Source organism: Polyodon spathula, chromosome 1, assembly GCF_017654505.1.
Source record: "Polyodon spathula isolate WHYD16114869_AA chromosome 1, ASM1765450v1, whole genome shotgun sequence".
In the NCBI taxonomy this organism is placed as follows: Eukaryota; Metazoa; Chordata; class Actinopteri; order Acipenseriformes; family Polyodontidae; genus Polyodon; species Polyodon spathula.
The window spans coordinates 69,991,577-70,003,166 of NC_054534.1; the positions used below are offsets into that span (position 1 = coordinate 69,991,577).

General features: G+C 36.1%; 1 protein-coding gene across 1 annotated transcript in view; it reads left to right on the top strand.

Moving 5' to 3' along the window:
• LOC121321805 (bifunctional 3'-phosphoadenosine 5'-phosphosulfate synthase 1-like) overlaps positions 1-10,340 on the top strand; it is a 51,402-nt gene extending 41,062 nt beyond the window's left edge. The window contains exons 11-12 of the mRNA XM_041261021.1: positions 2,718-2,947; positions 9,426-10,340. Coding sequence (XP_041116955.1) covers positions 2,718-2,947; positions 9,426-9,564 — 369 coding nt within the window. The 3' untranslated portion in view covers positions 9,565-10,340. The remainder of the gene's footprint in view (positions 1-2,717; positions 2,948-9,425) is intronic.
• Positions 10,341-11,590: the final 1,250 nt, after the last annotated feature.

Sequence of the window (11,590 nt, forward strand, 5' to 3'; positions counted from 1 at the left end):
AGGCTGGGATGACAATACTGCATTGATTTATAGATGATACATTAATATAGATTTTATAAATATAGATTTATTAAAAAATCTTGATGCATCCTTAAATGGTTTGTATTCTGAATGCAAACCATTTAAGTATTCTGGGTAGATGCGGCAGATTTAGAAGGCTGGCTGGACTAGTGAGGAGTAAGGAGAGCACCAAAGCGAAACATAGTACATTGCCAAGCAGTAAGTTCAACTTTTCAAGAGAAGCAAAGTAGTAAGTCTTCTACAGGTAGTGACAAGAGCATTAAATGTTTTTATTACCTGAGGAAACACATGTAATTATTCAGTGCCACTGTTGTGCATTTATAAAACAACCTGTGTGTCTAAGTTCGATAAATCCAACAACCAGGATATCCTAAAGCAAAGCTTGAAGAAGGGACGCCATGCTGGAAAGCAGCCATTACAGGAACATGGCTTGAAGCACAGGAACCAGGAAAGACGAAACCATTGAGTACTATAACACACTGCAGGATTCACTGTGTTTCTGTAGAACGGGACTGTTGTTTTCAGATCGATAAGTTCGGGACTGTAATTGGTTTTAAAAAGACTTTGCTTTTACGACCCACGTGTGCCAAAGCAGGCTGGGTTTCCACTGTGTTCCAGGAGGGGGAGCCAAGACCTAGAAAACAATAACTGTGAATTACAAAACTTATAACAGTACTTGGAATTGTGAATGTTCAGCTAGCACCAGGCTACAGTAATGTGTTTGTTCCTCCAGAAGGGACAATAGTGAGCTGTCCTCGGTGCAGTACCTCAATGATCCAAGTGTGGCAGCACTGGACGTGTGCTGCTACTACTACAGTACACCCTCGCTATAACGCCCTTCCTTATAACGAACCTTCGGCTATAACGAGCCTGGCCCCTGGACACCAAAAAAAAAAAAAAAAGATAATACTGGTCTGTGAAGTGCAGGAGTGCTTGGAGTAGGAGGGGCTTTCATATTGGTCGAATAGCCTATGTGTGACAGGCATGGACTTCAGGAGCTGCTGGTGATTGGCCGCTGTTTGACTTATGTTGTCATTGTGAAGCAGAGGTGAAGCGAATAGTTCCACCCTGAGATTCCTTTTAAAAATGTGTTTGTTTTAGCGACGTAGGTGATGGCCCACAGCAACCTGTTAGTTAACAATTGGGAGATTGTCTTTGATCATTTATAGTGTAATAAATATTGAGTTTGGCCCTGAATCAACTGAAGGCTCATTCTTGTAGTGTTAACGGTTGTTGTTGTTACAATATACACACGCTGTCAACATCCCCGTCTGTACCCACTGGATGCCACCTCGCAGTGAAGTCAGCTCTTTTGTCTTAAGAAGTGCGCGCTGTGTAACTGCCTCCAAAATGGAAATCAGTTTATGTTGCAACAAAGCTGGAAACTATTTTGATCGTTTGAAAAAAAGGAGTAACGCCGGCATTTCTCTCATGAATATAGGTTGTCAAAAAGCACACTTTTGTGGCTTGTTCAGCATTCATGCAACAGAGCAAAATTGATTAAAGAAAAAAACAAAAAAACTTGAGGATCTGATTAACTTTTCATGCCAGACTTTTCACGCCAGGTTGATTTGGAATAAAAGCTTAGTTTGGGATTCCTGCATGTTGGATTAAGATTTGATGCACTTTGAAACGATTCATTTTGAATAAAACTTCAGCTTCAATTCAGGATTTTGGCTTTTTTGTATTGCGTTTTAATCCTTTAACAAACTGGATAAAGCAAAGGCAGAATACTGCATACGTGAAACAAACAGGTACATGTAATTCTACTTTTTAATCACAATATCATCTCATTAACTTACTCCACAGTTTATCGTTCATTTTGATTGTCCTTTCGCTATAACAAATCCAAGTTCATTCTAGCGAGGATGTACTATACTTCAGGTCCCATTCTGCAGCGCCCTCTGGTGCATGTTCCAGGAAACCTTAAAAAGAAAGAAGAAAACTAAAAGCAAACACAGTTCATACCAATGTGGAATGGTACTCAACTCGCCTTGTAACTTGATGTCTGAGGACCCAAGCTGGCCTGTTAAAAAAAAAAAAAAAAAAAAAAAAAAAGCATATTTGTGTTAATAACTTTGTTTTACACTTTAAGTTTATGGGACAAGCCCAACTCTAGGTAGACCCTGGGGGAGAAAAGAAGAAAGTTTAATTTAGGACCCTAAACCCCGGGCAAGGTTTTATTTTATGTTTTGTTTATTTGAACACTGTTGGAAAGAAAATAAAACCAACCGTTGTTTTGCACACCTCTTGTCTTGCCATTCCTTCAACACTTTCTACACTCAACCAGCAATCCTACAATTACATGGACCTCACAGTACACAATAATTACAATGACTTTACCTTTACACTTGTTATACTGTATGCTTTAAGTACAGTAGTCCATACTGACCATTACGATCATGTTTCATAGTACGTATCATATAGTATAGCGACATGCTTATTGCACCCTTTTGAAAGCAGAACAGTGCTGCATCAACTAGCCAAACTTTACAGGCAGGATGGATTATTTACCAATTTGTGAGGTATATATGTGTAAATTGTCTTATACCGGGTCTGGTTAGATTAATCCCAATTTAATTATTGCATGATAACCCATTACATTAGATGCAGCCAATGATGCAGTGGTACTTGCCTATAGTAGTGCCTGTGTAGGGTTTTGTAATCTGTTGATTGTAATGTATTTCATTTTATAGGTGCAGTGGCATTGTAGAGCTCGCATGGTTACTGGAGCAAACTTCTATATTGTTGGCCGTGACCCGGCTGGAATGCCTCACCCTGAAACTGGGAGAGACCTGTACGAGCCAACACATGGTGCTAAAGTGCTGACAATGGCCCCCGGCCTGATTACTTTGGAAATCGTTCCTTTCAAGGTTGCAGCTTATAACAAGAAAAAACAGTGCATGGATTTTTATGACCCTAAAAAGTAAGTATAATTTGATGAAACAATAAATACAGTATAATCGTAAATCTCAAAAAACTACTCACTTCTAAATCTTTTGTAGTCATTTTTGTATTACTGTAGTATAAATACATGTTAATTTGGATTCATATGTTGTTTTTTTCTGACTTTGTGAATGAAAAGACACACATTTGCCCGTTTTCCCATTGGAAATAGTGATATTTTGAAATATCACTGTCCTGGTCACAAAAGCAAAGTTTGTGGGGAATAATAGCCATTTTCTATACTTTTGAGGCATAAGCAATTAGGAAATAACACTTACTACCCAGGAACAAAAATTGTGTTACATAGTGTATTTCTTCTAGTTGTAAAGTTAAATTCCCAGCCTTGGCAGGACTTAGTCACCCATGAGTAGACATCGCTCTTGAGAAGGATGATTAAAGGACCACCCTGTTTATACTGTATATACTTTATTACATTGCAGTGCCAGTAAAATTCCACTGTTAACACACTGCAAATTGTATAATGTATGCAAGATATGGGTAATATGAGCTTCCTGACTTTACCTCCTGAGGTTTCCTAAAAAGTCTTGAGTGTTTCCCTTTTAAGTATGAAATGTTATCCATTACTGATTGGGATAGACCTCTGTGGCCGATTTGCCTCAATTATCAGGATGTATTAGACACAGAGCTGGTCACCAGTCACCTGCAATGACTGGGGCTCTCTGTGAACCACATCAAAAGCTGGCTGACACCTATCTGGGGGTGTATTTGGACTCCAGGTCCACAATCGCCACTCTGTTCCAAAAGCTTCTGGTCCTGATTGCAGCAATGTCCCAATTCCTTCCCTTGGGACTCCTCCACATGCACCCTCTCCAGGCCTAGTTCAGTCGCAGGGTTTTTCAACCTGTTGTTGTTCAACACAACCTGCTCGCAGGGTGTCATCACCTATATGAAAATCCTTTCATGTTGGAAACACCCAGCTCACATACGCTTGGGTGCAGCTCTGGGTAGCACCATGAGGAGAGAGGTCACTACTACAGATGCATCTAACCTGGCTGTCCCCCAGCACCAGCACATCTGATCTACAACCCATTCACAAACATGCTTAACATCAGCTGCCCCGTTCTGTCACAATTCAATTTAATTCTGTCTACTCTCGTCCTGTGTGAAAAGTACTCTATCATAATGTATTGTTGTTGCCATTCGTTTTACTGTTCACCTCCCAGCACTAAGCCACAAGATGTACTGTATCAATGGTTAATGACGGGCAAACAGAGGGAGGGGTGCTGTTGTGTTAGACTGAGCTCAGTATGACTGTGCTTCCAGATATTTTCAATCACACGTGTTTTCTAGCAGTGTCACTGTGTGATTTATTTATTTTTTTCATCTGCGAGCCCCAATATTAATGTCAGCTTACAGTTGTCAAGTACTGCAAAAAGGACAACATTAGATAGAATTAAATTTAATTGTGACAGAATGGCTTAATTGCACACAGTGCCACTGCCAGGGGTATCTTTAGAAGTGCCATAAAAATGTGAGCAAGGAATGAAAAAATGAAACACTACACGGAAGCTGATTTACATGGTTACTTCATGAACTGGCTTGATGAGGTTCTTGCTTGGATCAATAAACTATCAAATGAACAAGATGGGACATATGGACCTCCTCTTGTTTGTAACATGTCTTATGTTCTTAAAGTCACTACAACATAAAACCTCCATGAATCTGTACTGTTCACATCTTATTCACTAGACTGTTACTAGAATGTACTGTTCACTAGACTAGCCTGATTGATTCAGGTACATTGTAAAATATTTCTTTTTAAACAAATAAAGTAATGTGTTGCATTAGGGAATACAAACATTGTATTCCTTAATTTAAAACACTATGCATTTGTTTTATAGTTTTATAGTGTTAGATATTTAGAAAATCACCACTTCCAAATAATTTAATAAAATTAGTTCAGCAGATAAGACGTGTTTTTGAAAAATAACTGCTTTACTAAATACGCCGCTAACATACACAGTTCAGCAGTAAAAAATTCAAAGGTAAGCATTTGATTTAATGCTACATTTCTAAAACAAATGGGGCACTAATGGCAATGCCTTCCTCTTATGTGGTATTAGAACATGATTCTGTTTAAGTGTATTCAAGCCAAATGTCTCTGTCAAAACAGCGCCCCAGTGCACCTTAAATAAGAACAAAAGACATTTTACTAGTTAAAGGAGGCCATTCTGCTCATTTTGGTTGTTAAAAATCTTGCCAAGAAAGAAAATCAGACAAGACAACCACTCTAGCTGTTATAATAAACTGTAGGTACTTTGTATTGCTTTCGTGCTGAACCAATAGCTGTCTGCATTGGCAAACTTTTGCAGTGTGACTCAGAAGCTTTACAGGTCCTGTGATTTCCTCTGCAGGTGAAGCGTCACATTGCTCCTTAGGGAAACTGATATGTTGGCAATGAAGTCTGTATTCATTCTCGTCTTTCCACCGCTCATGTATGCAATTCAAAACACAGGATTTTCACAGCTATCACATTACATGCACATCAAGTATGGATTAACATAAAATCCAAAGAATATAAAAACATTGCGGTAGAGTTTTAAAGGCTAATTATATTTCTGCAGCTACTAGCAAATGCACTGTAATGATGAAATAAATAAGCAGCAATGAACTCCCTTTGACCACCTTCTAGCGCATTCCTTTTTCATGTGTTACTTTGCTGTGACTTTTTTTTTTTTTTTTTTTTTTTTTTTTTAAGTAATATGCACGTACCTAAGCTAAAAGAAGGGAAAAAACTACAATGATAGTAAACTTCAGCAAGCTGAAGTATGTTTCAGTAAATTGGTGGCATTTCCTCCTTTTTGTTTTTCACTTTTTAAAACACTTTTTGACATTTTCACTGCCCTTCAATCAGATTGCTGTTGCCATCCAAAATAGTTTCACATCAAGCTTCTCTCTTCAGCATTTACCATGACTGCTGCAGTAATTTCATTTTCTCAGAACATAAAAGTAGTTGGCCACTTCTGCTAAGTTGAAATGAGTAAGATTAGTTCATATTGTTTTTAAAGCACACAATTACAGAGTTTTGTTTTAAAAGCTTAAAAAAACAAAACAAAACAAAAAAAAACACAGTATTGAAAAACCACTGTACTTAGATGTTTTTATTTTATTTTGGTATCATGATATACCATAGTTGTTGATATACTGCGGAACACAACTCCCCACACCTTTTTAGATTCTGTGGACTATATGTCATGGGTCCTTAAAACAGGCTTTGGGACCAGAGTGCTAAAGAGCCTTTTTTTTTTTTTTTTTTTTTAGCACATCTGCCAGTGCTGCAAGCCCTGCACCTGTGACAGCTTGTGTATACTATCCCAATCGCTAATGGAATAATATTTCATACTTGAAAGGGAACGTTAGGTTATATATCACACCCTTATTCCTGACATAGAAATGTTATCCATTATCTTTTGAGGTTGCTGCGTTCACTTCTAACATAGCAGGCTTGGATAGAAAATTGGCAGTCACTCCTGCTCGCGGCTCTTTATTCCATGCCTGATGCAGAGGGGGGCTGTATTGAGCAGCTTTGACATGTGATTCAGGTACATTGGGCCACAAAGGTATTTCCCAATGAGTAATGAATAAAAGTTATATTTCAGGTAACCAGGGTTAGGTATTTACCAATGAGTATTGATTAAATAATCTATTTATATATAATATATATATATATATATATATATATATATATATATATATATATATATATATATATATATATATATATATATAATATATATATGTTGATTTTTGTAAAATACTGTTAAATTGGTACTCGTGAAAGATTAACAACAATGGCACGGACTCCTGTCAGACATGGGCTTCCTTCCCCATTCACTTCTGTGGTGAATTGCGCCTGACTGTCAAATTCTGTGGTGAATAGATTTCTACTGGTGGCTAGGAGGAGACAACTAGATTTCAACCCAGTGAATTAGTTTGCTGCATTATTTAACCCCCATATATCTAGAAAACATGGCAACGTTTCATTTTTATTCCCCCCTAATACACTAAACCAAAAAATAAATAAGTAAACAGACAGGTGAATTAACCTGTATGTATAACATACAAGTAATATTGTGAAGCTTTAACATGAACCAGGTGGTGAGGCTGTTGAAAGGTTTATATTCAAATGCAAGGTGCGGGAGTAAACTTCGGCTCAACACAGCTTTTTTTTTGTAATAATACCAATTAAGTGGTTAAGTTTGTGAGACCAAAGGACAATGTACAATGTGAATTTCAAAGACTTCAGTTGGCGCCTTCTGAAATTTATGGAAACCAGTCTGATTTCAACTGATCTTTTAGCATACTGCTGGGCTGTGCCAAGTTTAAAATAAAATATGTATGCTAATGGCCAACAAACCCCCTAAAAGACTTTTAAAGTGTAATGTCTCAAATAAATGCATGCTGTTTCTAATTTCAGCCCGTATTAAGTTTTCTCTCTGGAATATGGTTTCTGCACTTTGGCTTCCTCCTATAACTTATATTAGAACAATGCAGTAGCCTGACTGACTGGTACAAATTCTGCTTTGTAGTATTTGGTGAAGATTCTTTGTTTTATTGTATAGTACTCCCCCCTACCCACTCTTCACTCACAAAACATTTTGTGTCTACTGTTCCTTTTGTTAATCTAGTCTCTGGAACTTTTTTTTTCCTTGAACTTCTGTTTTGAGGCACCACTCTACACTACACACATGAGCTCTCAAATATCAACAATTGCTATTGTAAAATGCAAATGTAGCATGTTATCAAATAATACATGTTAAATAGTGAGTACAATATTTGCCTTATTGTACATTTAATTTTGTCTTGCTAAATACATTTCGGTTAGTGCTGCTCCAATTTAATAGATTAATTGGACTGATTAATCAACTAAAGAGTTGAACACAGATTCCTTTTTATAAATTTTATTTAATGGTGCAGTTCTATTTTTGTATATAAAATAAAATCAACCAATAAAAGCTCCTGCATTTACTCCGTGGCAGTCCAATCATAAGTGAGCAGAGGTGGGACATAAACACTTGAAGGTCTTTAGTAGGTTTAACCAATGAGAAAGTCACAAATCTGACCTGGTTTTACAGCTCTCCAACCATTAGTGAGCAGGATATAAATGTTAGGATATGGTGCAAGCATAGGTACATTTCACACGATATTGCTTATTATAAAAACAGTTATGAATAACTGTATTGAGAACTTCAGTTATATTTTGAGTTGCTTTTTGACCCAAGGTCGTTAGGGTGCTATTACAGCTGTATTGATTGCAGAGAAGGTCAACTTGAGAGAGAGAGAGAGAGAGAGAGAGAGAGGGAGAGTCCTTGCCACTGCCAATTCAGAACCTTTGTTCTGCTGAGAAATAAGCCTACAGAACATAAAATACACATCGGCATAACAAAATAAGTGATGTGTTGGTTCTCAGTAATACTTTATATTCAATACGACTGATCGCTTTATTTATGTAAAATAATCCAATCAAAATCTAGTATTTTCATGGACCCTGAGTAAAACGTTATTAAAACAGATATTCTATTTTAAATGGTGATCATATTTGGAATGGGAATGACTATTAAAGATTTTACACCATGGAACATATTCCCTAAAAATGTAACATTTAATACAGGGGGCACACATGGTGCTTTTTGATAGTTTTTTTGTAAATAGTCATGCACATCTGGAATATGTTTCCGTCTGTTGAACGAGTCTGGGTAGCAGGTTTAGGGCTGATAGTGCTGTTGACACCAAGTAAAATATGTTAACACTCACTAATGTTGGGAACAAGAATATGCAGATCCTGGAAGTCAGCCAGGGAGCGCATACTCTAGACTGTTTAAACCCTTGGCCTAGAGTTATTGCCATTTAGACTACACTTAATGCAATTTTAGGATCCACATTAACAATGCTAGTATGATAGAAGAATATGCTTATCTATTGATATGCTCACTTTGACACACAAAAGACTTCAAAAGTGCTCATGACAAATAATACTCCAAATAGGAGTCTCAAACGGAATTATTATGTGTTGTATTATGTGTTTGGAATTATTATTTATTTGCAGGATAACCTTAAGTTTGGTAGCTGGTGTTCGGGTTATGTTTGTTGTTGGCACATTCTTTTTTTTCCCCGGTTTGCAAGAAAATGGCTGGTATTGTCTAGCTAAGTGTCTTAAACTAACACGTTTTAGTTTTTTTCAATTAAACTACACATTGTCACACCACACAAGAATGCAACTGTAGGGGAAAAAAAAAAAAAAATGTTATATAATTCTTTGTTGACCCAGAGATTAACACAAGCATTTTTTTGTTTTAACCAACCATTGGCCAATTATGGCATTTGGTGAAATTATTGTGCTGCTTTTTATTAAAAAAAAAAAAACCTAATATGAAAACAATTGGCATCATTAGATAAGGGTTTATAGTTTCTCATATTAATGTTCTTTTTTTTTTCAGCCATGAAGATTTTGACTTCATCTCTGGAACACGTATGCGTAAAATGGCACGCGAGGGTCAGAATCCACCAGCGGGTTTCATGGCACCCAAAGCCTGGGCTGTGCTAGCTGAATATTATAACACTTTACAGAAAGCTTAAGTTTTATTAAGTGCAGAACAATCTTTTAACTGTTAATGTATTTTGCGGGGACCACACAATTACTATTCCCACTACTTTGTTGTGGTGTGTCAGGAAGTAGTTTCCCAAATGCAGACCCTTGCTTTTAAATCTATCGATGTCTTATGGGCTCTATTATATGTTGGCACCTAACAAAGTAGTGTTTTTATGGGTGTGTTTTAATATGGCTGCAAAATGGTCTACCTTTCTGTTACAATACTGTATAAAAATGAAAACTGATCCAATAATTAACTTTTTAAAATGAGATATGCAGCTGTAATATTTCTCCACTAAAATAGCTTTACTATTTGGGGGGATATATAGCCTAACAAATTTTCTGTCAATTGCCTCAATTTCCTAGTCATTTAAAAAATTAAAGACAAAGTGTATAGTTTTAATAAATTGTAATCATGTTAAAGTTACATAACTAAATACATCACATATCTAATCAAGGCCCTTTTAAGCTTTGAAACCCATGCCTAATGCAAGCATTTTTTTGTCTTTTTATTCCTTTTATTTTCTTAATATTTTAAGCTCAAGTTAAATGTCTACAATTTTGTCTTTTTTTTTTTTTTTTTTTTTTATGTTTAACTTAAGAAAATTAAACACTTGTCTAGAGTCCAGGAAAAATAAATAAGATCCTATTCATACAAGATACCATATTACAACAGGTCAACAATAAATAACCTGAGTGACTTATTTTGTAACCTTATTGTACGTCTAACAGTGTGACAATAAATATCTATATTAACATTATTGTTTCAGTAGTCACAAGTGCTTTTGTCAGGTAACATAAAAACCTTGTTTTTTTTTTTTTTTTGTTTTGTTTTATTATTACACTATGTAACACAATTTTTGTTCCTGGGCAGCAAGTGTTATTTCCTAATTGCTTATGCCTCAAAAGTATAGAAAATGGTTATTATTCCCCACAAACTTTGCTTTTGTGACAAGGACAGTGTTATTTCAAAATATCACTATTTCCAATGGGAAAACGGGCAAATGTGTGTCTTTTCGTTCACATAAAGTCAGAAAAAAACAACATATGAATCCAAATTAACATGTAAATACAGTATAATCGTAAATCTTGAAAAACTACTCACTTCTAAATCTTTTGTAGTCATTTTTGTATTACTTTAGTATAAATACATGTTAATTTGGATTCATATGTTGTTTTTTTCTGATTTTATGTGAACGAAAAGACACACATTTGCCCGTTTTCCATTGGAAATAGTGATATTTTGAAATATCACTGTCCTGGTCACAAAAGCAAAGTTTGTGGGGAATAATAGCCATTTTCTATACTTTTGAGGCATAAGCAATTAGGAAATAACACTTGCTGCCCAGGAACAAAAAAAAAAAAAAAATGTATTACACTGTGTTATTTTTCTTTCTTGTTTGAATCTCTTTTTAAAGCTGGGTTCAAATTTTGTATTGCCTCCCAGAACTGATTTATGACCAGCGATATGTTAACAAAAGAAACACAATTATGTTGAAAAATATACATTGCTCCCTCGCTATAAGGATCTCGATTATAACGCACATTCGGATATAGTGCTCTTACAGCATGTCCCCCAATTCCCTATACAAACGATTCATGTAACATTTCTACTGTAAATACAGTACCAGTGTTCAAACTGTAAACAACTTCTTAGTCTAACTTCAGTTTGTCTCTCCCTTTTGATAACAGTATTTGAACTAAAGAAAAGCTGCGCTGGCACTTTATAACAGACGTCTTATTCAGAATTCGTTTTATAACTAAATAAATATTAAGCTTATTACGTGGTTATCTTTCCTAATGTATTTACTTTTTTGCTGCGAGAGGAGCTGCAGCTTTCTCCGGGAGACGCTTCAGCTTCACTTCAGCCCAGCTATCCCTCTTCCCCTCGCCTGACCTGCTCTCCTTCTCGCACTTCGTTTGCTTGTCTTTTTCTTTGACTTGAACTCCAGACTGCCATTTAGCCAGGCTATTTATAGTTTAAAAACTGCTCATTTAAAATGATCCACGAGT